Source organism: Heloderma suspectum, chromosome 2 (assembly GCF_057233095.1).
Source record: "Heloderma suspectum isolate Gila_16-S chromosome 2, 16-S_ref, whole genome shotgun sequence".
NCBI lineage: Eukaryota > Metazoa > Chordata > Lepidosauria > Squamata > Helodermatidae > Heloderma > Heloderma suspectum.
This window is the reverse complement of record NC_139459.1, coordinates 114787246-114814784: the sequence shown is the minus strand read 5'-3', so window position 1 is coordinate 114814784 and position 27539 is coordinate 114787246. Positions and strand designations below refer to the sequence as shown.

General features: G+C 42.8%; 1 protein-coding gene across 4 annotated transcripts in view; it reads right to left on the bottom strand.

Moving 5' to 3' along the window:
• Positions 1-26215, bottom strand: part of DENND4C (DENN domain containing 4C) — a 99248-nt gene extending 73033 nt beyond the window's left edge. For 2 of the 4 annotated variants that reach the window (XM_084834574.1, XM_084834576.1), the window contains exons 1-2: positions 25605-25785; positions 1096-1417 (exon numbers count right to left, since the gene is read on the bottom strand). In XM_084834574.1, coding sequence (XP_084690700.1) covers positions 1096-1400 — 305 coding nt within the window. In that variant the 5' untranslated portion in view covers positions 1401-1417; positions 25605-25785. Of the gene's footprint in view, positions 1-1095; positions 1418-25370; positions 25458-25604; positions 25786-26111 lie in introns of those variants that run through there. The other 2 variants (XM_084834577.1, XM_084834575.1) reach the window with 2 other exon arrangements.
• Between the last annotated feature and the right edge of the window lie 1324 nt (positions 26216-27539).

The following is a 27539-nucleotide window of genomic DNA, read 5'->3' as shown; positions in this document are numbered from 1 at the left end:
AGCACTGATGCTTGCCATCAGATATGTACAGAACACAGCCCCATCCAGACCTCCTGTACATCACCCCTAAGGTCCGTTTCGACTCAGAGAGCTTTTGGTAAGCTGATATATACTAGTCATTCTTTGTTCTAACAAAGCCATACAAATCTAGATCATCATCTTAAATTACAGGAACTGCTGGCGAGGGGGAGCGAGATAAGAGACAAAGATCTGCCATCGTCCCTCAGCTCATGTATATTGCTTCCTTTCTGCCCGATTGCTGCAAAACTACCATCAGTGGGGCATGTCCATCAGAACATTTCATGGAACTTCATGCATTAAAATACACAATTCAAAACTCATTTATAACATTGAGAGCACAATATAACCTCTGAGCATTATCCACCATGTCATTCTGCAAACTCAAATAGTGCTAGTAGAGCTCTGCCAAATCTTTCTGTTCACAAGCAGTTGTGTATTATGCTTGCGCAAGCGGTTGCACAAGCATATTGCACAAACAGTTGCACAACTGCTTGTGCAAGTGTAATTTTAGCTGGATTCTCTTCTTGCACATAATTTGGAACCTTGTTTTTGCTAGTGCAACATCATTTGTGCTAGCAGAATGACACACCTGGTACTGCCCCAGGTTAGTATTTCCCATGACATCCAGAAAGGCTCAAAACAAGGGCTTCCAGGACTACTTTAGTGTAACTTGTGGGCTACAAATTGACTTACACCAGGATTGTCTCTGATTTTTCCTCTTTGACCTTTCTCACTTACAGCACAATCTTATACATGTCTACTCAGAAGTACATTCCATTACATTAAGTGGGGCTTACGCCTAAATTGGTATAGGATTGCAGACTTAATCTCATACACTAGGAAATTTGTCTTGGGCCTTCCAAAGTTGGTCCAATTTGGGGACAATGGTCCAATTTTTCACATGTAAAACCACCACTAGCATTTATTTCCAACACCTACAATATTGGATAGAACAGATTATCAGAGTTCCACTGTGAAGATAAAAAAAAACTTGTCTCACAATTCAACAACTAAAAAATCATTTTCCATCTGACAACAATAGTGCTGCCCATGATCAATTAAAAGCCAGCTCACCCAACATCTGTAAGAGGTGGCTTGTCCCTGCTCCTCTTGTAGCAAAGAAAAAGCTCTGGACTTTTAAGACTCCCATAGTTCAAGTTGGCCTGAAGCGCTGTAGGGGTTGCTTCAACACAGGTGTATCCCTCTGGAACAGTTTCACCTGCTGACTTGATGATGATAGCAAGATCTGTGATTGGAGCCTTTGGACCAACCGACTTTGTTTCAGAGCGATTTACTTCTTGATCTAGAAGCGTTGATGTATCAGTGAGTCCTGCTACTACAAAGTAGTCGACCACTCTTGGGCCTTTATCCTCTATCATAGTTATGCCTAGGATTCCTGGGAAAATAATAAAAATAAGGTTAAGAACTATCTTAGCTTGGGTTATCAGTTGTTTATCCCTTTATATATAAGACACTACAACTAGAGAACACCTAATGAAATGAAGACTTAACAGGTTATAAACCAAAAACTCCCTTTCCCAGCCAAGTACAGAATTGGTTGTGGAGTTCTGTCCCATCACAAGCAGCGACTGATGACAGTTAGGGATATATGAGAAATTTGTTTCAGTTTGTTTTTGATCAGGATTTACCCAGTTTGCACCTTCTGGACCGAACACAGACTCAGATGCAATCTGCAGTCAAAGTCCGTACATTTCTTTAATACAGAGCACAGCCAACATGTCCACACACAACAAATGTGTACTTGTGTTCCATAACAGAACAGGAACTCAGAAAGAAGTATGTAACCACCGCTTTTTCATATACAAATCATTTTTAAAATGCTCCTTGCAAAGTATTTCTATACAGTATGCCATACCTGCTTTTCTATCACTTTCTATTAAGATGAGAGTTGCTCCAATTCTTGTAATATGAAAAGGTACATTTACATTTCTGTTTTAATGTAATAGATTCCTATTAAATTATGTCTTCATGGTAAAGGCAAAAATGAAAAAACCTAAACGAACTGCTTCTGTGTGGTCTACACACAGGCTACCAAAATGTAGATACTTCCATTTCAAATTGCATATTCTACATTTTAAAAATGGCATTCTTCAGTGCATCATACAACTTCCGTTTCTAAATGTTTACAATTTTCAGAATTCAGTACAACAAAATTGTTAGACGAACTGACCTAACACAATAGGTAGTATACGTAATTGTCTGTAGCATCAGGCTCTTGGCTAATTGGGAAATCCCTCAAGGGGGAATATAAATCTTTTTCTCTGCACTTGGGAGAGGAGGATTTAAGATGTGAGGACAATTCCTTCCCAGTTTTGCCCTACTGCATCTCCCTTTCCCCTGTTCCGTAAAGGAGGTGTCTATTTACTTGTATTGGAGCAGGAAAAAAATCACAGCAGATGAGAAAACACTCAAAATGCAGTTCTTCCCTTACTGCAAGGATTGGTACAAAGACCCCTCCTCATATTTGTACCCAAATTTTAGCCCCTTCCCTTCTCCACATTCAGTCATATTAGAATCAGTAAAAATCCAGCTGGGTGAAATCTGATCGCGTCCATCCACTGACAAAACACCTGCCACTGGAACAGATTCCCCTCCTTTCTGCCCCCTCCCCCACCATCCCAGAATGGTTCTGGAGGATTGGGGGACCGTTTGGAGCAAAATTGGGGGGCACACAGGGGGAGAAGAGGATGACAAATTTGGTAGTGATGAGGCTATTTGTATGTTACTTCTCACTACCAGTGCACCTCTACATGCAGAGAGATTGTGAGCAGGGAACATATTTGCGAGCTTCATCTATGCATGGTGAGAAGCAGTGAACACTTGAACATGTTGATACAAACCATTACTTGAAAGCAGGGTCCCCCCTAAAACTGAATATTGGAATCTCTTTCTATAATAGTGATGGAATATCCTAGTTTGGGCATTATGTTGTAAACCTCTTCAAGATGGTTTTTTAGATATGATTAAATACATACATACATGCATACATATGTTTCTACACATGGTATGGAAGCATATAAAGCCCAAGGCATACCCAAGGAATGCTCCCAATCTCAGAGAAAGAAAGAGGGAGGGAAAAGTAACACCTGTGCAGCCTCATAGTACAACACAAGCATAGTATCTGTTCAGTAGATAATATTTAACAGAGCAAGTCACATTATAAAGAAAGACAACAGTAATGCTGCACAGTGTTTTAAAGGTTATGCTGTTACTAAAAATTATGATTGGCTCACCAAAACATTTGTTTTGGAAAAAGGTATCAGAATAACCCACCCATGCAAAAATGTCTACCTCCTATAATATGGAGTGAATGTGAGAGAATGCAGTAACACAATATATGATTTTAAAAATTCCCACATGCACTAACAGTATAATACTGCACTACTTCCTAAATGTTTATACAATTAGTTTCACAGCTGCCAAATGGAACATATCTGTTTCCATAATGTTGAGTCGACTACAGTGGAAATGAGATGACAATATATCCTAGGAAATGGGAAAAGTTACTAAGGGCACAATCCGATGGAGATAGTTGTCAGCCTCTGAACTCGGAGGCTGACAACTATCCAATGCAGGGCAGCCGGAGCATGGAGGCAACCCTCGCCTCGGTGCTCCAGCCACCCTGCATTTTTGGCTAGACAGGCAATTTTGCCTGTCTACTCAGGGAGCTTCGGAGTGGGAGGGAGAAAGGCTGCACTGTGCACAGGAAGCTGCACAACACAGCTTCCAAAGTCTCCTCCCCACCCTGCCCCCAGGACCACCCCCTTTTCCACATCTCCACACTCCATTTCCAAGTGCAGAGACATAGCCATCACAGAGAGAACTGTGCCAGCTATGAGGGGGTAGGGACTCTGGTTTCTGGGCTCTGATGCTGGAGCCCTAGTTCCGACCTCGGAGCCCTGGTTCTGACCTCAGAGTCCAGAAACCGAAAAATCCTATGTCCCACAGACACTGTGTAGGGGACATAGGATTGCTCCCTAAATCAAGTATTTTGTGAAGTGGCTGGTAAACATACCAGACAGACATTTTTATTGTTTAAGATGTAATGATTCACCTATATCAATTTTTAATTCACAGATTATTTTTTCTCAGTATCTGTAGTATGTGCTGTAGGCAAATGCCACTGAGTCATAAGACAGGTTTCAGCTGAAAACCTTGGCACTGATGCCTTACATGTCAGCACAATATTAAAGAAGTTCATTCTTGGCTTTTGAACTAAATAATCTAACTTCTATTGCATTGAAAACACGCCAATACTAGAGGACAAAAAGAGGGAACACTGAGACAGCTCTCTGAATTATTCTTCCTTAATGTACAAGGCTGAGTACACACCTACCCTCTCAAACTGTAATAGTTTACTCCAATACTGAAGTACTTTTCTTCTATATTGCGTATTGTCAATGGAGTAGGAAGTATAATATTTCTGTTTACTGTAGTTCACCTGAACCTATCAGGATAAAGAACTTTATTGCTGAAACTACGACTGGGGTAAACCACCACTGCTTTAGAAGTTAACTGCAATATACCCATCAGTTACATCCCAGTAACGAGATGTTTTATAAAGATAAGCTAGTTCATCGCTCATCCCTTCTGTTACATTGCAAACAGATAAGAAACCTATTGGTCCCAATCTATAGATCCTCATAAACAGCAGGCTGCATTCACATTGCAGAATGCAACAACGTGCCCTTCCAAACAGGCGGTCAGTATTAGATTTCATCCCCCTACTTGAGCCCTTCTAATATAAGCAGGACCATCCTACCACCTGCAATATGCATGGCTAATTGACTTAGTTTTGGGAAGGATTTGAGAACAGTAACTGACATAGCTTTGAGTTGGATTTTGCTTTGCTCCAAGTCGGAAAGGTTGATTTCTCATGTGGTTTGGACTGCTAAGAAATGGGGTAAATCAAAAAGCTTCAATATCTATCTATCTATCTATCTATCTATGTACACACACACTTTAATACTATCTCCTTTCTGAGTTGGAAAAACATTTAAGTGCTCTAGACAGAGACTATAATACTTCATAAATAAGCAAGACTATGCAATGGGATCACAGTGAAAATAAGGGGAAAATGGTGTCATTGTGAGAATTTCAGGTCAGCTGACACATGTAATATGTGCATCAAATACGTGTATGTGTGTGTGCAAGTGTAAACCATGGGTATCATCATTCTTTGAAATCTTCTCTTAAGAGGATATCTGTAAGTGACCGTGTTAGAGATAAGAAATCATATCACATAATTTGTTTTCTAAGCACTGTCCTACCCATAAATAACGTTTACAATATAAGCTTATATATTCCTTTTCAGTCCCCACCCACTGCTGGAGGATTAAGCTTGGGAAATCAGGTGTTCAGTAACTCTCTTTTTACAATGTACCTTTTTTTTCAGCAGTCCTTCTGACATTGAGACTACTCAGCATATGTCAGAACTGAGCTCTTAAGGTGGATTCTCTAGCACTTTCTGAAAAATGACACCAAATGTCTTCAGGTTAAACCCCAAACCAGAAAGCAAACTCAGGATGTTGTTACTATTCTTCAAACAAATTAATAGTATAATGATAACATCTTAGACCAACAAAATATTAGAAATATTGCTAATATGGCAAATTATATATGCGCCTTCCCTCTTGATTGTATGTGGCTTTATGAGGGTATAGCCCTAAAACATGACCCCCCAAATGCTTTACATTACAAAGCCCCCACCAATGCAAGTATCAGTACAGAAGATATCTACATCTCAAGCTGAAAAGACATAAAAGTTTGTTTTTGCATAGAACACTTCAGGGTTATCTCTTAGAAAATTCAGCAAACCAACAGCAGTTCTTCCTGCCAAAAATCTAAGCGGGAAGGCCAACGAAAAGCCCGAAGTGATATGAAACATGTTTCATTTGCTTCCTTTTCCTTATGAGTTTTTTGTGGCAACTTTCTATTCTGAAGTTCAGAAAAGTCCAAATGGACCCACCTCAAGAACCTCATCTGGGGATTACATATTTGGCAATACACAAAGTTATTACTCTTGTTACATAGTTCCAACAGAAACCCTCAGGACTGCACTTCTGCTACAGGACTATCACATTTTTCTAGCAATCAAAGGGTTCAATCCAGAGTTGTGCTCAGCAGAGTTCCGCTGGTGGTGAAAGAATGGGGCAGGGTTGGATCCAGACTTGACCGTCCACAAACAGAAGGGCTCCTTCCAATCTCAGAGGAACCAGGATCCAGCAGAGGCTCCTAATGGAGTAAGAGTGTGGTGATTTTCACCAATTCCTTCTGCTCCCTGCAAAGCCAATACATTGCTCTGGACAGTCTGGGGATGGTCCTGAACCCCATAGGAAGTGGTCCTGGGAGCAAAACTGGATCCTGGTTCCCTCTGAGAATGGAAGGAGCTCTTCTGTTTGTGGACAGTCAAGTCTGGATCCAACCCAAGAATATTAGTAGTGATGGAACTACGGAGTGTGAATTGCGTTTTTCCATCAGCAAACTAAAGCAACCATTGCATTTCGGAATGTCACTGTGCAACTATCTATCTCTCACGTTTTTATACCGACCAATCGCAGAAGCTCTCTAGGCAGTTCACAAAATAAGATGAACACAATAAAATACGCAAAAAAATATAAAACGTGTCTGAAACAAATTAAAAATAGCCACAGTCTAAAACCAAAGTAAAACCCAAAGTAGGGATCATCATCAGTGCAAGAATCTAAAACAGTTTTTTTTAAAAGCTGAAAGATTAAAAATCTTTGGAGAATAAAAAGGTCTTCACTTGGTGCTGAATGGAGCACAACATAGGTGCCAGGTGAGCCTTCCTGGGGAGGGCGTTACACAGCTATTACAGTAAACAAGTGAGTAATGCTTGTGAAATGAATGACAAGAGCCACAAAAGCACACATGCAGAGTGACTTTTAAAAAATATTTTAACAAAATGTTTATAGTCTGTGTTGCAGCTGTAGGATATGTGTAAACAAGCAAGGGTTTTCTCCAGACCTTTGCTTCATAGTGTCAGTTTCACCTTGGTAACAAGTCCACCAGGGGAAGTTAAATCAACAAGATTCTTTTTGCCTTAACTTTCTCAGCAAGTCCCAACTAAAGCCTCAAGATAATGGGCCAGTTCACACGACACAGCAGCCCATCAAGGGTTGGTTTACCCTCAAGGAACTGTGGTGCATGCCAGCCGACATTATGAATATGCAACCCCTGACTGAGGCTGTGATGCTGTGGGAACCCAGCCAGCAGGAGTTGTTTTGAGGGTTAAACAACCCTTGCATAACCCTACAACAGACTGTGGGTTATGCAAGGGTTGTTAACCCCTAAATAACCCTTGCCAGCCAGGTTTGCATGACACAACAAACCCCAGCTGGGGGTTGCATATTCATAATGGTGGCCAGCATGTGAGTAAATTAACCCTTGATAAGCTGTTGTGTTGGGCAAATCAGGTCAATGTCTGTAGCACACTTTACTATTTAAAATATGTCTATAGCATACCTCAACTAAAAAAATCAGGGTGGTTTATAACAAAAAGTAAAAAAAAAATACACTTTATCTGTTATACTTACATTCCTGTAAGACTATACAGTATGCATTACCACACCACAACTTTTATCGCATACCTTTTTTAGGTTAAGGCTGCAATATACCATAGCTGGGGCTGCAATATACCATACCTGGGAGTAAACACTATTGAATTCTGTGGGACTTACTTCTGAGTTGACATTTATATACACACTTTATAGACTTATAATCTTGTTATTTAAAAAAAATTATATACCATCCTTCACTATCAAGTCACAGGGCAGTGTACAACATTAATTAAAGCAATTAAAACAAAATACAAAGACAGAAACAAACAGTCTACTAAACTAGGTATTAAAATCAGCAAATGCCCAGGTAAACAGATGAGTTTTCAGCAAGGACCAAGCCACCATCAAGGATGGTGCCTGTTGCACTGCAGGGGGGACAGATTCCAAAGACGGGGCACCACAACAGAAAAGGCCCTCCCCTTGGTTGCTATCAGATGTACTAGTGCAGGTAATGGGACAACCTGGAAGCCCTAATCTGTAGATCTCAAGGAATGGGCAGGTTGATATGGAAGAAAGCACTCCCTCAGGTACCGTGGTCTCAAGATGTTTAGGGCCTTATGACCCGATTCCCACTTAACGCTAACCCATGGTTTGTTGCCCAACCCATGGTTTGTCTAGCAGACAATCGAACAAATTAGTTTGTTTGCTCAATCCCTGGGTTGTTTGTTTCCCTCCTCCTTTGCTCACTCCCTGTATCCCAAATGCCTTTGCAGCGCTGTAGTACTGGTATGTAGAGCAGCTGGGTTTTTTTTTTTATCACTTTTGCCCACCACCTCTGGTGAAACAACCTACAAACAGCCAACAGTCCTGGGCTCGCACATAACAAGCCATGGTTTAAACAACCCAAAATTCACAATCCAACAACAAACCATGGGTTCTCCTTCTGGGTTGTTCTTGGTTAACAATGGTTTGTTAGAACAGCTGTGTTTGCAAAACACAGCAACCCAGAATTCAACAACCTATACCATGGGTTAGCACAAGCCCAGCCTATATATCAATAGTATCAACTTAAATCTGGCCCTGTACTATACTGGCACCCAGTGCAGTTGTCTGAGCAAAGGCGTAACTTGCTCACTGTAGGCTGCCCCACTCAGCAATCTAACTGCTAAATTCTCCACTGACTGAGTTTTCAGACCAGTCTCAAGGGTAGCCCCAGACCTTGAGGTTACCAACACATAGATCACCATGGCCAAACTATCTCTATCCAGGAGCAGAACCCCCGCAATACAGTGCCTCCCACCCGCAACCCACAAAGTTAGTCCAGGACAATACCATGTTCAGTGGTATAAAAAGCCACTGAAAGACCAAGCAGAATCAACAGCATTGCACTCCCCTGTCTCCATCAGGGTGAGCAGAGCTGATTCAGTCTCAAATCCAGACCTGAAATCAAATTGGAATGGGTGCAGATCATGGTTGGACAACTTGTGGCCCTCCAGATGTTTGGGCCTACAAGTTACCCACGTCTGGTTTAGTTAAACTGTTTCCTCCAAGAATGCCTGGAATTCAGCCTCCACTGGACTGTCAAGCACCTTACGCAGAAATGGGGTGTTTGCCACCTGCCTGTAGTTGTTATACAACCTCTGGGTCCAGGATTGGCTTTTTCAAGAGCAGCATACTATCACCACTTTAAGGGTGGCAGGCACTGCTTTCACACAAGAAAGAATTTACTACACCCTGTACCCACCCGGTCAAGCTGCAGCTTACTCAAACCAGCCAAGATGGGCAAGGGTCAAATTAAATGAATGCAGAATATAAATTATTTAGGCATCTGGAATTTGAGTAAGACACTAGGGAATAAAGGAGGATGCAGAGAACTGTACTCAAAACTACCTGTATCCAAAGTGAGAATTACCAAATGTCAAAATGAGTATTTTTCAAAGTTAATTCAGAGAATGTTCTACCATCGCACTTCCCAAATTCACTTTTTCCCACCCATAAATGGTAGTTGTGGAAACCAGCCTCATTTTTACTTGATAATATTTTCATGTTTAATAAATGCTTATAATGTGAGTCACATTGGTTTCCACAGAATCATTGCTGAAGTTGTCTCAGAGTTGTACAGTGCAAAAAAAAAAATCACTACAAACATGCCTCTGTAATGCATAGACCCCATATCACACAGTCATATAGCCACAACAGCAGTTTTTAGCCTCCAGAGCATCATTTTACATATGTCTCTCCACTGCATCCTCCCACATTGGCCCAGCACACCTAAGAAGCAGCTTCAATTCGTAATAGCCAATAAGAACCCAAACGTTTAACAACAAACTGCTTGCGATCCTTGCATTTAAAGAGAATGCAAGATGCTCTTCCACATGGGAGTCAAAACATAGAAAGATGACAAATGTCAACTCACACATGAAATTTCCTAATAAGAGCAAAATATACAGGGTAAGTAAATACTAACCACCTTGTCATCTTAATTAACTATGAAGTTGTTAAGGTACTTGTGATCAAGTTCTGCTTAAAAAACAAAAGAATACAATTACAGGGGAGGGTGGAAAGAGGATGCATAGTCTGGAGAGATAATCGCTGAAGTTAAACCTATTTAGACCACTTTCCCCATTATACATCTTCAGTTCCATCCAACCAGATGGTTTAAGCCAATTTGGCAATTCATTTTCTGTTCAATGTTCTCACATTCACAGTTCTATTTCATGCCAGGAGGGAAAAAGGACAAGATGTTGGAAAGCTTTGCCCTAGACACAATGACAGATCACGTACAATACAGGGATTGGATCCTGATTTATGCTGGATCAACTGTGCAGGAAGAACTGGACTTCCCACAACAGCCCTGCAGCCCCCTGAAAGTACTACACAGAGAGTCAGGAGACCCCTACCCCACTGCTCACCCCATTCACCAGGGTCCCTTCCTCTTGCAGAAAGTCCCTTCCTCTTGCAGAAGGCAGATTTGGGATCTGATCCCTGATATCGATACCATCAATATCAGTATTGAATGACCTTGCCATTTTGTTGGACTGTCCACATACATGGCGAAGCGATGCAGAAGTTCTGTTGCAGAAACATTGAGCCAACCATTTCTCACCCTCACTTTTACTGCAGTGTACAAAAGTAATGATATGGTGAGCAAATGGTTTATTGTTTGGAACGAGGGGTATGCTAACACTATTGTTCCCATTTACCTTCTCAAACTTGTTTTACTTATGAAGCAAGATGGGTATTTGAACACCAGGTGTAAGAAACCTTGACAATGTACTTGCCATTTTACATACTCAAAAAAAATCCCACTAGAACGTACAAAAGGCATAGAATACTGTTCATATTTTTTTAAAGGAAGTAACATAATACCAATGCAATAAGACACGATTGCAAATCATCCTGACACTACTTTCCCCTATATGTCAAAGGAGCCTTATCAAGCTCCAGATGGTAAAGAAAAGTCACTCGTCGTACACTTTTGACGGCTTCCATGATAAACAATGTGCTTAACAGCAGATATCCTCAGTATGTAGAAATACACTGCTGGAGAATTCAAATAGAAATACGAATCATTTAAAAGGAAGTAAGAGAGACATTCTAAGATGAGAGGTACAGATGTCTTAAAGCAGTTGTAGACAAAGCACTTTGACCCCTTTGTTATAAGGGGAAACCAAAATCCAAACATAACCTTGGATTTTTTAAAAGTAACATAATAAAAAATGGAAAACTAACTTTATATATTAACTGTGGTTTCCCATTTCTGTGATAAAGGGAGAAAAACGTCTTGCTATTCACTTTCTCCACACCATCCATAATTTTAATACACTTTCATGTGCTCCACTTAGGGCCCAATCCTATGCATGTTTAGATGGAAAAAAGTCTACAACTCCCAGCACTCCTGGCTGGGGAATGCTGGGGATTGTAGGACTTTTTTCCCATCTAAACATGCATAGGATTGCTCACTTAGCTTTCTTCTAAACTATAAAGCCCCAGATGCCATAGCCTTTCCTTGTGGGTGACTTGTTCCAGTTCCCTGATCACTTTGGGTGCCCCTTTCTCCACCATTTGTAGTACTACAACAACCTGCAAACTTCTATGAGTAAGCAATCCCCATAGCAGGATAAAAGCCCTGTGTGAAGGAGCCCTTGGAGAGAGCCTTTCAGAGCTCTCCATAATCCCTTTTTGTTTTTACTGCACTAAATAATTTGACGTCATCTGCAAACATGACCATCTCACTGCTAGCTCCAGATAATTTCTGAACAAGTTAAAAAGCTCCGGTCCCAATACAGAACCTTGCAGAGGAGTGTGTGTGTGACTTTTTACATCCCCTCCATTGTAAGAACTGCCTTGTTATTCCTACTCTCTGCTTCCTATTCTTGTAAGAAATGGTATAAAATGGAGGCTTCCACAAGAGGCTGCCCAAGCAGATCACCATCTCTGAATTTAGTTTCACTTGTCCCGTACAATGTTGGAGTGCAAGATATTAAGACAGCCCTTCATGAGTAGAAGACACCTTACACATCCAGAAGAGCACCTTTGGATCTAACCTTTATCAAGTGTATAAACAGCAAAAACTATCATTTCTATGTTTGCAAGAATCAGGACAGCCCGCCCATGAGATGGGGTGAAGCCTCCATCTCAGGTGGTAGAACAGGCAGAGCAGCAAATTGTGCCGTTCCCCCGCCAGGCCTGCCCCTGCCAGGAGGGCCCATTGCTGCCTCCAGCAGGGTGCTCCGGACAGCCCTGCGAGCTGTTCTCCTACAGTGGCATTTGCCACAGCAAGAGAGGAGCTGGTGGGTCTCCCCAGAGCAGCCGCCCTCTGGAGAGCCACGTCGGCCGAGGAAACGTCCGGCATAGCTCTTCAGAAAGCTGGCCAGGCCAAAATGCCTGGCTCTGAGGAAGAACCCCCTGGGAGCCATGCATTTTGGCCTGATGGGCCTTCTGAAGAGCTGCACCAGCTGTTTCCTCCCGCGCATGGTTTGGCAGTAAAGGTAAGGGGAAAGGGATGTGTAAGGGGAAGGGCAAAGGGCATGGGGACGAAATGCGGGAGGGGAGCACAACATGGGACATTTTGCCAGAATCTCTTGACAAGTACTTTGAAGCTGCAATACTCTTGTTCATGCTTACTGCATGTAATTCAGACAGCTACAGAAAATAATCCTCCTTAAACATTTTTTCACATTTTCTTTTCCCTTAAAAGCAGGTTCAGCAACGCATTGTCATGTTAATCAAAGGTACTTTTGCTTTCAAATAAAGTCCTCATTTATATGATGTTTATGTGCTCTTAAACAATGAGAGGGGATTAAGTTTATTATTTCTGGCTTTTTATATTGCACTGAAACAGAGAAAACTTAATTACCATCCTTTTCACATTATTAAGCTGGTGACCTTAAAATAAAGGTGCTCTACCTAATTAGAATTTTAAAAGTTTGTGGAGCTATGCAAACTTAGTTGCTTAATCATCTGTCTTTTTACAAAATTGATTAAAAATAAATAAATAAATGTCAAGAACGCCAATACATAGAGGAGCACCTTAAGATACCGAAGAAAGTGCATGACATTATATGCATTTGTTAAATTGCAGATTACTGTGCTGTTGTTGTTTGTTACAATATTTATATACCGCTCCTCATCAGAAGATTTTGGAGCAGTAAACAACATGGTAAAGGAATAAAACAATTGTTAAAAGAGTTAAAACTTTTTTTTTAAAGACAAACCCCAACAAAGTGGAATTTAACAAACCATGGCTGGTTATGCAAGGAAGGCCTCTTGGAAGAACAACGTCTTCAGGAGGCGCCGGAAGGAACACAATGTTGGCACCTGCCTGACCTCTAAAGGCAGGGAATTCCATAGGAAGGGGGCCACCACACTGAAGGCTCTTTTCCTAGTGGACTTCAGCCAGGCCATGGGTCCATGTGGAACCACCAGGAACATGCCCTCTGATGATCTCAGTGACCGGGCAGGTGGGTAAGGAAGGAGGTGCTCTCTCAGGTATCCTGGTCCCAAGTTGTGTAGGGCTTTGTACACTAGTACTAATACCTTAAACCTGGCCGGGTAGCAAATAGGCAGCCAGTGCAGTTCCCTCAGCAAAGGAGTTACACGCTGAAAAGGGGCAGCTCCTGACAACAGCCGAGCCGCTGCATTCTGCACTAGCTCCAGCTTCCGGACCAGCCTTAAGGGCAGCCCCACATAGAGCGCATTGCAGTAATCCAGTCTTGAGGTTACTAATGCCTGTACCACCATGGTCAAGCTATCCCTGTCCAGGAGAGGCCGCAGCTGGTGAACCAGCCGAAGCTAGTAAAAGGCACTCCAAGCTGCTGCAACCACTTGGGCCTCCAGCAACAATGATCGATCTAGGAGTACCCCCAGACTACGGACCTGATCTTTCAGAAGGAGTGTAACCCCATCCAGAACAGGCAATGAGCCTATCTCCCGAACCCAGGAACCCCTCACCCACAGGGCTTCCGTCTTGCCAGGATTCAGCTTCAGTTTATTCCACTGTTAGCTGGAAAGGCCATCTTTAATATTCTTTAAGTTCTCTTTTAGAGTAACAAACAAAAAAGAACCTCTAACAACTGTATACTTAACTCTCAGACCCACCAATTAAATCAATAAAAGCTTTAGTAAACTGCTCCTCTAACCTCTAAGGGTGAATACATTTGGACTAAATTCAACATTACATGAGCCGACTTCTGTCACACAATAGGAATTCATCTTTCCCTCTGCCCTCCTAATGCCTCCCAAATGACTCCCTCCTGCCAATCTGGTCTGCAGGGTCCCCTAACCCCCTGGAGCACATTTGGGGGCCTGCAGCGGAGAAGCAAATTTAAATCTGGCAGCAGTGTGTGTTCTGCTGGCCCAAGGACACTACTGGATACAACATTTTTATATTTCACGGTTATTTACAGGACTCAGGACCTTTATACTTCAGGCATTAACTTGTACTATGTCTCTGATGGCCCATTCCATTTAACAAGTCCAAGGTTTGGGACCTTGCGTAAACTTCCACCTTGACTGGTATAGAAAGGTGGTACATAAATGCTATAAATAACAGTAACAACAACAATGATTTTAAAACAGCCGTAAAAGACAAAAAAATACAGCTGCACCAATGTTATAATTCCTGATGTGCTTGGAGATTCTTCTCTTTATCAAGGGCAACTGAGTTTTTCAAAAACTTCCAGATAATGCTTAGAACTCCTGGCTTCGTTCATGTTGGGAGTTATAACATTGGCACAGCCGTCTTTGTTTTTTTTGTTTTTTTAACATGTCCCCAAATATGAACACTCTGGCATCTGAACTAGATCATTTTCTAAAGTGGATATTAAAACCTGGAGTTTGGTTTTCATAGTGGTGCAAGTAATTTCTCCAGGTTGCAAGGCAACAATTACTATGAAGTAGCAAAATAGTTTTGGAAAGTCTGACCTGCAAAACATAGGAGCAGAGAGACCTACACCACCACCTGACTTGAAGCTTGTTTTGTTTGGCTTTAAACTTCTCTCATTTCCTTCCAGCCAAGTAGTCCCATTTGTTCATGGCTGCTTTGGAACAACCTGTTTCGCCAATTCAGCCACCTGCTTTCCTTTTCCTTCTACAACCTTCTATTAACAGAAAACTTCTCACATTAAAAAAACAATGAAATGAAGCAAGACTTATCAAAAGCTGTAATGAAAAGCTGAAGCACTCACTTTATTCTGAAAAGATTAGATGCACATTTTACTTATACACCCCAAATGGTAAGGATTTGTCTACTACCCCCCCTTCCACACACACACACACACACAAACAGTGGAGCCCTCCCCCATATTTCCATGCAAGTCACTATTCTGAACTTGCCACCTGACTGGAAAGGAAGCACACTCAGAGCAGCGAATCATAGAGATGCGAAAGGAAACCTCATTTAAGGGCAGGTAATTGTGCTGCATCTGTGCATTAGACCTGATTGAGGGATTCAAGCACACCTGATGCAACAAAACTGCCATCCCCAGCAGAGCCTCAATGGAAGGAGAAAAGGCCAGAGCAATTAATTGGAGAATCATTTGGCAGGCAGCTTTTCCTGTGGTGTTTTAAGCTCGAAAAGCATGTATTTACTTCTTGCTGCCCATTAACAGTTCTCTTACAGCAGACAGTTTGGGAATTACTGGGCTGGACATAAAAGAGGAACAGCTACAGTATTTCTGATGTATTCCTTCAAATACAAGAAGGAATAGATTTTGCAGAAATCATGATTGACACGTTACATAAGAAGTTAAGTAAACCAAAAAGGTCTGGTTTCCTGTCTGTAGGAAGGACTGGAGTCAAACTGCAAGAACATAGCCATCAGCAGTTATGGGCTAAGTGGAGAAGAGCAAGAAAAAGTAGCATTTCTCTAGAAGGTAGATAACAAGGACAGATATAAAGAGGGGGTACGGAAAAGCCATTTTCAGGTGTGTGTGTGTGTGGTTTTTACTATCCCATCATACAGGATAGGGGCATATAAAATAAGAATACTTAAAGATTACTATGGGCAGTATGCAACGCTGCCCATGCACTAGCAGGACACACTGCTGGCACAACAGGATGCTAGCACGTCCTAAAGCAACCAGACACAAGCCAAAACACTCATTTCTGGAAGAGAACACCTCAGTGGAACTCACAGAAGGGAGCTCGACTGACCTGTCCCATTCTGGAAACAAACCTTTCAGCTCATTTCTAGGGTTGCCTTAGGAAGTACTAGCTTCCGACTGTGCCAGCTGTGATTCCTGCCGGAGTAACATGATCAGAGGGAGAGCATGGGCTGCGCTGGATATGCCTGTGAAAAGCATGATAAAACCCCATCAAAGTCAATGTTAGCCAGCACAATAAAAACAGTGCTATTGTGGAGTGGCCAAGCTTGTATAAACCTCCTCAGTGAATACCTTACCACTGCAGGTGTCTATGATCTTATTGTACAGACCAGGTACAATATAGCTAACAGGGCATTCTCAAGTTATTTCAATTACTCTCAATTATTTGTTAACCTCTGCTCATAACAGAGCATACTATTATAATCCATGCCTGTAATCCAGTCTTCAGGCTACAGAGACATAATTAACTGGCCTCAAGAAAGAGGATCGTAACCTTTTCAGCAGGTGAAACCAACAAACACTACTCCCAGGCACTTTCATTATCTGGAGTTCCAGCTACCTGAGTGGGCTCTGGAATTTTTCCTTCCAATTACCTTGCATTCCTATCCTCATCCTGGTCACAAACTCTGTAAACCACTAGTACAGTCTTGTTTGAGATTCAGCTTTGCTTTTTCAATGCATTGTACAACAAATGAAAATGACCAAATGCCAAATCAGCACAAGAAAACAATGCATTTCAAATATTTGCATTCTTCCCCAGAGAAAACTCAACTTCCTATAGTTCTAAACCCATGTTTTAGTAAGTGCAGTTTGATGCTAAACAGTCTCCATTAGTTGTTGCAAAACAGTACTTAAATCTAACCAAGCTTACTTGGACACCCATTGTACAATTGCTCATCATAAAAAGTCTGCTCTCTCCAAAGCTTTGTACACTTTCATCTTACATATATGATGACGGTAAAGAACAATGTGGAACCCTACAACAGCTGCCAAGAAATATATCAGCAACAATATGCAAAGTAACGGTGGCTGTCTCCAGAAATATTTCCAACATTGCTTAGCAAGTAACTCACCTCTGTTCAAAAGCAAAAAAGAAACTATGCTACAAGCCTACTAACAGTCTTGTATTCTGTTGGTATAAATCCAAGCAATCTTTAAATCAAGCATTCTTATTTCTTAGCCTACACTCCCACCCCCTTGATATAGACACAAGCTTGATCACCTATGGCAAGTCAGAATTGTCTCCAAGAGACCAAGGAACTTTCTCGCTAACCCAGAGATGGTTAACTTAGGTATTATGTTGACAGGTGAATTAGTAAGTTTGTACCCTAGCTGTTGTGGGCTGCTTATATAATAGCTTTGGAATCTAATAAGGCCAGTGATATCACACAGGAATTCGGAACAGACTTAAAGAAAGAAGATCAAGGATGAACATCAGACTGATTTCTAATACAGCAACTAGTATGGCAAAGACTTGCACGACAATGACTTGCAGGGCAGATGTGGAAGAATCTCATTTCAGATCTTACTGAGCAAGCAGATCTCACTTATATTTTCTTGTTTATTACCAAAGTCATAATTCTTGAAGCTGCTGGAAATCAAAACCACAGCTATGAGGTTAATGTTGGCACTGCTGCAAGTAGGACAGTAGAATGCCTTCCCTAACATAGAACTCTAAACAGCCTATTCAGTCTATCAGTTCAGAGTGTGACTCTATAGTAGGGGTGGGCAGAAGATAGGTCTCCAGATATTTTGGACTTCAACTCCCAGTATTCCTGACCACTGGCCATGCTGGCAGGAGCTTATGGGAGTCAAAGTCCAAAACATCTGGAGATCTACCTTCTACCCACCCCTGCCCTATAGTATTTTAGCTTGTAGCAAAGAGTTATGCAAGACAAAGTACATTACCGATGCCCTATGTAACAGATGAAAAGGTAGGCTTGATGCAGCACTGAATATCCATGCCATCAAATCAGTTATTCTTGGAACAGTATCTACTTGTTCCTCATCCTTCCTTCTCTTTATAATTACATGCACACACACTAAAATCTGTGTTTGGCTACTCATCCCTAAACGCATTATGAACACATGAAGTTGTCTTAATTAACAGACTATTGATCCATCTAGCTCATCCCACTCTGGGAAGCAGTGGCTCTGCAATGTACCAGGCAGAGGCATTCCCTAGTCCCTGGTTTTATGCATACAAAACATATGCTCTACCACCAACTCATGGTATCTCCCCTGCTCAAAAACATGTCATACTGATTTTATCAGTTCCAAATAATATTTACTTTTCCAGATTTACCATTAAGTATGAACTTGTTGTTGTTCAGTCGTTCAGTCGTGTCAACATTCGCTGGATCATGGAGAAAGCAAGAGAATTCCAGAAAAACATCTATTTCTGCTTCATTGACTACGCTAAAGCCTTTGATTGTGTGGATCACAACAAACTGTGGCAAATTCTTAAAGTGATGGGAGTACCAGACCACCTTACCTCTCTCCTGAGAAACCTGTACGAGGGTCAAGAAGCAACAGTAAGAACCAGAGATGGAACAACCAAGTGGTTCAAAATTGGGAAAGGAGTACGACAAGGCTGCATATTGTCACCCTGCTTATTTAACTTATATGCAGAGTACATCATGAGAAACGCCGGGTTGGATGAATCACAGGTCGTAATTAAGATTGCTGGGAGAATAATCAACAACCTCCGATATGCAGACGATACCACCCTAATGGCAGAAAGCGAAGAGGATCTAAAGAGCCTCTTGTTGAGGATGAAAGAGGAGAGTGCAAAAGCTGGTTTGAAACTCAACATTCAAAAAACAAAGATCATGGCATCTGGCCCTATCACTTCCTGGCATATAGAAGGGGAAGAAATGGAAGCAGTAATAGGTTTTACTTTCTTGGGCTCCAAGATCACTGCAGACGGTGACTGTAGCCATGAAATTAAAAGACGCTTGCTCCTTGGGAGGAAAGCTATGGCAAACCTAAGACAGCATAGTCAGAAGCAGAGACATCACCTTGCTGACAAAGGTCTGTCTAATCAAAGCTATGGTTTTCCCAGTAGTAATGTATGGCTGTGAGAGCTGGACTACAAGGAAGGCTGAGCGCCGAAGAATTGATGCTTTCGAACTGTGGTGCTGGAGAAGACTCTTACGAGTCCCCTGGACTGCAAGGAGGTCAAATCAGTCCATCCTAAAGGAAATCAACCCTGAGTGCTCATTGGAAGGAGAGACACTGAAGCTGAAGCTCAAATATTTTGGCCACCTAATGTGAAGAGAAAACTCTCTGGAAAAGACCCTGATGCTGGGAAAGACTGAAGGCAAAAGGAGAAGGGGATGGCAGAGGATGAGATGGCTAGATAGCATCACCGATGCAATGAATATGAACTTGAGCACACTCCGGGAGAGAGCGGAGGACAGTATGTTACAAGCCTGATACGTTAAGAATACATACATGTGATATTTAAGACATCATATTGTATGATAACACAAAGTCATCCTTTGTGATGGTGGGTATAACCAGGCGATACTTTTAAGGACATAAGAATTCCAAAGCAATGAAACTCCAAGTATTAGAGGCAAAGCACTAGACGGAAAGGAAGAGAAAGACAACCAAAGTCAGTTCTGTGCATTCTAAGCTGCCCTGAACATATCCAGACATGCCAGGTTTCCTCAACCACTCACATGATTTACAGCTTAAATCTGTACACTGGCTTACATCTTAATTTTAAAAAGGAAAAAAGAACAAAAGGATAGTGACCTTAATGTGACAGTCCAAAGAATGAAAGTCTGCTAAGCCATTTTTACAGGTATTTCACTACCAAGAAGAGCAGTTTCTTCTTCCTCTCGGTATCAACAACTTCAGACAATTTAAATTCCCACTGTTATCTATGAGTGACAGTTCCACAAATGTTCAAACCCAAGTTTTAAGGTAGCAAGACACTTGCTTTTCTGCAAGAGTATATTTGTTACTATCCGCTAACTTAATGGCAGGATGATTCAGCCATAAACTAGATCTAGGCGATTATATTGGTACACAGGAACCAGACATGATACTACAAATGAGTTACCCACTTGTCAATGTTATACTCTCTATGTTGGCGTTGAAAAAAACAATGCAGTGGCACCTAGCACCAGCACTTAGCACCAATGTGTACTATATCACCACAAAACTACTGCTATCCGAGTTCTCAACTAAAAGTTAACTGGCTACCAGGCTGTGCACTTACCATTTATAATATTAATATATATCATTGTATATTTTCTTACAGTTTTTATCATTACATAGCCTCAGTACTATGTAATGTGAGGTCTTTTACATGGTGGTGGAATGGCATGTCACACTCCCTTTCCCCATGCAGATGAAACAATGGCCCAGTTCACCTGCAACATTAACTGAGAATTTAAAACAATTCTGGATTATTAGGAACAAGGCAGGGCTTCCCAAGAACAAGCCATGGGTTTTTTTCTCTAGGTTGTTGGAGAAGGGACAAGGCAGAGTTCCAGGCTTGCAGTGGAAGCTATTGGGCAGTGTGTGGGCAGTGTGCACCACCACATCCCTAATAACCCAGATTTTTTTTTTTTTTTTTTACATTCTGGGGTTCCACTGTGTGCGAACTAGGCCAATGTATGCCTCAAGGTCTCCATGCAAACATCCAATTGCATGGAAGTTCCCTCAAAAAAGGGAGGGGGGAAAATGATGTATGACTACCGCAGGATATTCCCAAGTGGTTGGCAATGCCAACCTGTTATTGAAAATATCACTGCTTAAATTAAAGCAGAAAGTTAATTATAGGATTAGACAAGAATCTCCTAGACAATAGCAGCACACATTCCTTTAGACTCCATTTCAGCAATGTTCCATTATAAGTTTACTTTTCCAAAAAGAAGTTAGAGACACCATTTTCTTCGCTTAGCAAGGAAGCCTAGCAGGCCATGAACACATAGATTAGGTTCATATAATTTTGTGGCTCACATATAAGTTAACTACTCTGACATACATCAGTACTATTTTACACATTTATTTTGCTGTAAAAAGTTAAACTTGCATTATAGAAGTGAATTTGAGACTGCACAAAACTTGAGCTTTTTTCTTTAGTTTTTAGGAATTATCCACTATCATGTTTATAAAAAATTAATAATCAGATTGAGTTTAGGATCAAACTATATGACAGCAACAGTTCTACATGACTTAACATAGAATTGCACCAATCATGTAGAAACGGGGGACAAGGTTCTGATTTTAACAGCAAAAGGGGCACAAAGGTGAAGGGTACTAACACATATACACACATATACGTGCCTGCCACTTATCTCCCTGCAGCCCTTTCTCCAAGGGGCTTTTCACCCATCTGAAATCACTTCTGATATTGAAGCTCAGCTGGGGGGGGGGGGACCACGAGGGGCAGGTCATGTATGCATTCCCCACCCCTATGCACATTTTGCTGTCTCTCGCACCCCTTTTCACATGATTAAACATGGAATTGCCCTGGAACACAGAACTGGGTGCCATCACATTCAGTTTGGCCCTTAGTTACTTGTGTTTTCCAATCAGTGTTTTGAAACGGTCAACCTAAGTTATATTCTTAAGCGGCATGTTTATTTCTCTATCACGTGTCTACTCTAGCTACTTATTTTGAAGGCAACACATGAGTGGGCAGCTGACTGCAATATTTTTAAGACACAAACCAACTACTGAAGAAAGTATTCATAGACAATCTGACTTATTTCAAGCAGTTTATCAATAGTTTCAAGACAAAACATAGATGGCTAACTTCTCTATTCTCAGACAGCTGTTTTTCAGAAACAAGACTGGAGCAAGAAGAATTTTGAACCCCTTATGAATAAGGCTCTAGAAAAGGGGTGAGGAACCTTTTATCTGCCAAGGGCTGCATTCTCTTGCAAGTAATCTGTTGGGGGCCGCATCTTGGCAGAGAGCAGGGCTGAAGTCACTGGTGACCAGGGTCAGAGCCAAACATTTGTGGGTCACCACTTTCCTCTTTCTGCCACCCCATTTTCTCTCTTTCACTCTTCCTTCCTACCCAGCGGTCTGCTAAAGAAGGGACAGATCACTCTTGCAAGAAGTCTGAACTGATTGCATGCAGAGGGATTTTGAAATTAGGCTGAGGGTCACATGAAATTAGGACCACAGGTTCCCCATCCCTGCTCTAGAACTAAGTCGGTATCGCCCAAGAGTGAGGGATCCAAGTATGGAAATTATTCATCCAGATGGTATGAGGTCAGGCTGGGACAAAAGGTTGAGAAAATGCATTTGCAGGGCTGAAAGGTCCCTGCAGGGATTGGTAGTGGAGCTTTGCCTGTCCAGTATGCACATGACAGAGTAATACAATAAAGTTTTTTTATGTTAACAAAATCTCTGCTTATTTTCCTTACAAATGAATTATGTGAAACATTTTAAAGCACACCTTAACTAAAAATTGGTAGGACAACAAGGGACTAGATAAAGGTGATTCAGGGGCAAGATTCAGCCCCTAGTTGGTCATCCCTACTTTAAAGCTTACTAAAGTGCCACTACAAAGCTCAAATTGAGAAATTATTAACACACATCCCTACAGAATCAGTTTTAGGTCTTCAAGGTTGTAACAATCAGAACACCATACTACACAATGTCCGGAATTCGCAATTTCTTGTTGTCCTTCACGGATACTACCATGAAGACAACGACCCGGTTCAACCATTAAAACAGTCCATGGTGCCAGGCCGGATTTGCATATTCAACACCCAGCCATTGCTTGTTGTGTGAACCTGGGCCCCATGGGTTTTGCAAGGGCTGTTTAACCCTTGCATAACCCATGGCCTCTCGGTTCACACAAGCCAACAAGCCGCAGTAGGCACTGAATACTCAAAACGGCTGCCAGAACACACTGCGGCCCACCATGGCTTAAAGAAGCCACGGTGGGCTATTCAATCATGTGAACCAGCCCAGTTATTCAGTTGACATGACACGCTGGGGCTCATTGTGGGTTATTTAAGTTATGGTGAGCTGCAGTGCATGCCAGGCAAAATCTGAATACACAACCTCAATTGGGGGCTGTTGTGTTGGGCAAACCTGGCAACCCTCCAATCAGGGGGTGCATATTCAAAATGGAGGCCAGCACACACCACAGTTCATCAGGAGTTAATTAACCCATGATGGGTTGTTGTGTCATCCAAACCAGCCCAATAACCCAGTTTTCACGTCATGACTAACTACTGGTTAAACAACTCACAGTAAGCCATGCCTGTGCCGAAGCGAGTAGGCTGCCTCCCTCATGCTCATTGCTTCAGCTTTACATCCAACTTTGTAACCAACTCAGGAATGCCCCACTGTCGTGACTGTTGTTGTCATCACATAGGAACACAGTATTCTGGGTTGTTTAGGGTTAAACAATCCAGAGTTTTAATTGAACAACAAAACATGGGTGATTGTTGGGTTAAAACTCTGAGTTGTTTAACCCCAAACAACCCAGAGCGCCAGGTTCGCACATCATGGCAACAACCTAGGAATGGGCATTCTTCAGTTGTTTACAAAGCCAGATGTAAAGCAGAAATGATGGCAGCACAGGAGGCAGCATGCTCACTTGTTCCCAGGATACTCTGGCAATTCATGAGTTGCCGTTACATGCAAACTAGGTCACATACTTGCTTTGCTAGATGAAAGACAACTGAACACACACCTGGATGTTTATGCATCACATATATGTTTAGGAATCATATTTTTTAAATTCACTTTCAACCTACAAAGACAGCAAAACACTACATCAAGAATCATTCCAGGTGGGGTTACATACAAAAGGCGAACTTCACCTCTTTACAGCTAGATCTAACAGAAAAGCACCATCCAACATTTTCCAAAGTGAACTGGAATGTTGCACAACATTCCCAGCGTGGCTGGAAGGTACCGGTAAGCACACTTAATAATATTAGCTCATGTAACCATGTCCCAGACACATGTGTAAACAGAAACTCAAAACTTCATTAAGAAGTGTGCTTTCAAGAGCTACTCTTGCTGATGCCATTTCAACCCTGCTATGTATCTGTATCTCACATCATTGTAACTGGCCTATTTTACTGTTTCCTGGGAAATAATTCTTACGAATTCTTGCACAATTTCCTGCAAGAGTTAAGTCAAATTGCAAGGAGCTAAGGGAGGAGCCAGGAAGGAGAAAGAATGCAGATAAGGTGTCTAATATCTTACCTCAACACCTGTATTCTTTGTGCTGGCATCTAAGGGGGTTCTTTCAACTAACTAATCCTCCATCTGCTGGGCACAGAAGAAGCCAAGAGCTACCAAAGCATGGGGGGGAAGGGAAGGGAAGGGAAGGGAGACAGAGAGGGAAATACTGAAGCAGGAATTTTCTATGAAGAGCAGATACTAAGCAGGAATTTCACCAGCAATTCCAGTTCAGCTGTAATGGCTTTCTCACATTTATGATGAAAAACTAAACCTTTGCTCAAACGCATTGGGAAGATTATTATTGAACATGGCAACGTGTAGAGTGTGTAGTTAGTTACCACTTTCCTCATTATTCACAAGTAATAATATAAAATCTAGGCAAGAGAGTAGTCTGCAGTCATTGCCACTTAATACATAGGCTACTCTTTATAAGATAACAATTAACAGCACAATCCTACACATGTCTTCCCAGAAGTCAGTCCTATTGGGTTCAATGGCATTTATTCCCAGGCAAGTGGAAATAGGACCGCAGCCTAAATCACATGAACACTTCTAAGGTGAGTGGGTTGTAGGTTTGTTCTACAAATACACCGCAGGTGCTAACTGCATGCGCGCGCACTCAACATGGAAAAAGAGAAGATATCCCACTGCGGGGCTTTTCTTCCCACTGGCATGCTCCTTCCTAACCATAACGTGTATAGGTGAGCGCCATACAACAAACCTGGGCAGGTGAGGACATGCGTGAGGAGAACGCCACTTACAGAAGGAAACATGAGATTAACCCCTGCAAGCCTTTCTCTTTCCCACCCCCCACGGAAGAGCTACCGGATGCCCCTTGTTTTAAAGGACCGCCCTCGCATTCAAAATACCTCCGCCCCACAGAAAAGTTTGGACACCTCTCAGCGAGGGCTACCTCGAACTCCCTCAGGGCAAGCGCTTGCCACAGCTCCTCGCAATGTTTCGCCTTCTCTCTCTCACACACACACACACCCTTAAAAAAAACAAAAAACAATCTTCTTGCTACCTCAGTGCGGAGGCGAGGAGAAAGTCGGTGGGGAAGAGAGCTAGCGGCGAAGTGCGTGTTTACCAAAGAACTAGCGCCGTCCCGTCGCCTCAGCTTTGCTTTCCCTTGCTTGTTGCAGCCGAGACTCTGCCCCCAAAAGCGGGGCGGGGAAAGGGAGAAGCCGAAGCAGCCACACGGGAAGCAGCCGGGAGCCTCCTTGCCTGTCACCTGGCCTCCCGCCCCTCCGAGACTCACCTGCGGCGGCACCAAACGCGGGGCTCCCTCTCCTCCCTTACGCGCAGAGACGCGCCGCGGCCTGGCTGCTCCGGCGACTGCTCTGCCCCTCTCCCGCCCCTCCAGAGCAACCCGAACCGTCGCTGTTACTGGGAGGACAGGAAGCGGCCACCATGTTCCTTTCACCCCCGCAGAAGCGGCTGGAGGCGGATCCGGGGCCCGCCCAGGAGGAGGCGGCGGCGGCGGCGGCGGCGGGGCCAGTGGGGGAAAGGGAGGGGAGTCGCCCAGAGGCCGCGGGCGCTTCCCTAGGAGGCGCTGACGAGCATCAGCTGCTTCTCCTCCTCGTCTTCAGGCGCCTCCGAGGGCTGTTCGCGGGGCGGACGTTGCCTCGGGGCTCTGGGCAGCGGCGGACTTTCCTTCGGAAGCGGCCGCCTGATGGTCGCGCCGAGCTGAGAGCTTGTGCATGGTCTTCCCTGCCCCAGTGCTTCGCCCTGCTACTTGCAAGGCCGCGGCCCCATACACATTTACCTGGGAAGGATTCAGTGCAGGGGCGCCTGCTTCCGAGGAAACGGGCACGGAGCTTTTCCTTTCGCTGTGCAGTGGCACAGCACCCATCATTCTCACCCTTCACGCAGGCACGCACGAGTGGGCAGGGGAAGGAAACAAGCCAGCAAGCGAACGTCTGTCCCTGCGCGCGTTTGCTTAGTTCGCCAATTTTAATAGCGTAGCTGGGTGGGCCTCTTTCCACAGGCTTCCTCCCTGCTTGCGCACATTTGAAGCCGCGTTTGAACAGCGCAGCGTGGATCATTCTGCATTTCACACAAGGGTGTACAAGACGGGACGGCCATTTTATACATAAATTCGTTGTCAAAACAACCCCCCCAAAATCAATCGGATGTGTTACGGGACACCGGAAGACAGTAGTTCAGAAATGATAGTTTGGTGACAGACAGCACCTAACAACTAAAGCAGCCAGGAATGCCAGCCAGGCATTCAAACCAACCAAATTGGCATGCCTAAGGTAGGGTGGTCATGTGTCCTACTTTACAGTTACATACAGCCCTCTATTTGAAGGCGTTCTCTATTTGAGGGGCTGCCCAGCCCAAGTCCAATTTAAAGATAACCTAAGATCAGGGTCCTTGAAGTGGCCCATTAACAGTAAGCACCTGGACAACTAGCTGAGCAGGCACATAAGCCACCTGGTCACAGTCTTCTCCACTATGATGACATGTATTTCTATTTAAAGTACAGCAATTATTTCTAAATTGACATACATACACACACACACACACACACACATATATATATATATATATATAAACATTTTATACAGATTTGCCAACTTAAGTCCTCTTTATTGATGATGCATTTCCTCTTCGGTGATGTGCAAGTGCATGCCCTAAAATTAACTAGATAAGAATAATGCAGAGAATTCATGTTCCAGCTAATAAACAGAACTGCGGAACACCATTTCTAAAAAATGCAAACCAACAAAATTCACACAGTACATGGAAATTATGCAATGAACCACAAAACTTCCAATGAATCCACATTCTGATACTCATTCCATACAGTAAATGGTAGTTTGGAAAAACAGCCAAGACATCAGGGCCCAAGACAGCCCAATGAACAAAGTTAACTTGGGGCATAATCCTGTGGGTTGCGCCCTCATCAGACAGAAGCTTCTGAACTTGGAGGCTTCTGTGTTTCCAATGCCCTGCAGAGCTGCTGCTGGAAGGGCAGGAGGAGTGATGGAGGTAATTTTCTCCTCTCCATCCTCTGTGTTTTGCTTTTTTTTAATAGGCCCATCTAGAGAGGGTGTGCTAGCAGGACTGGAGAGGCCATAGGATTCATAGTATCCTGGCCTCCCCCCTCCCCCCTTTCCGAGGCCACTTTGCAACCTTGGGAAGCAGCCAGCACAATTCTTTCTGCAGTGGCTGTGAGGGGACAGGGGAG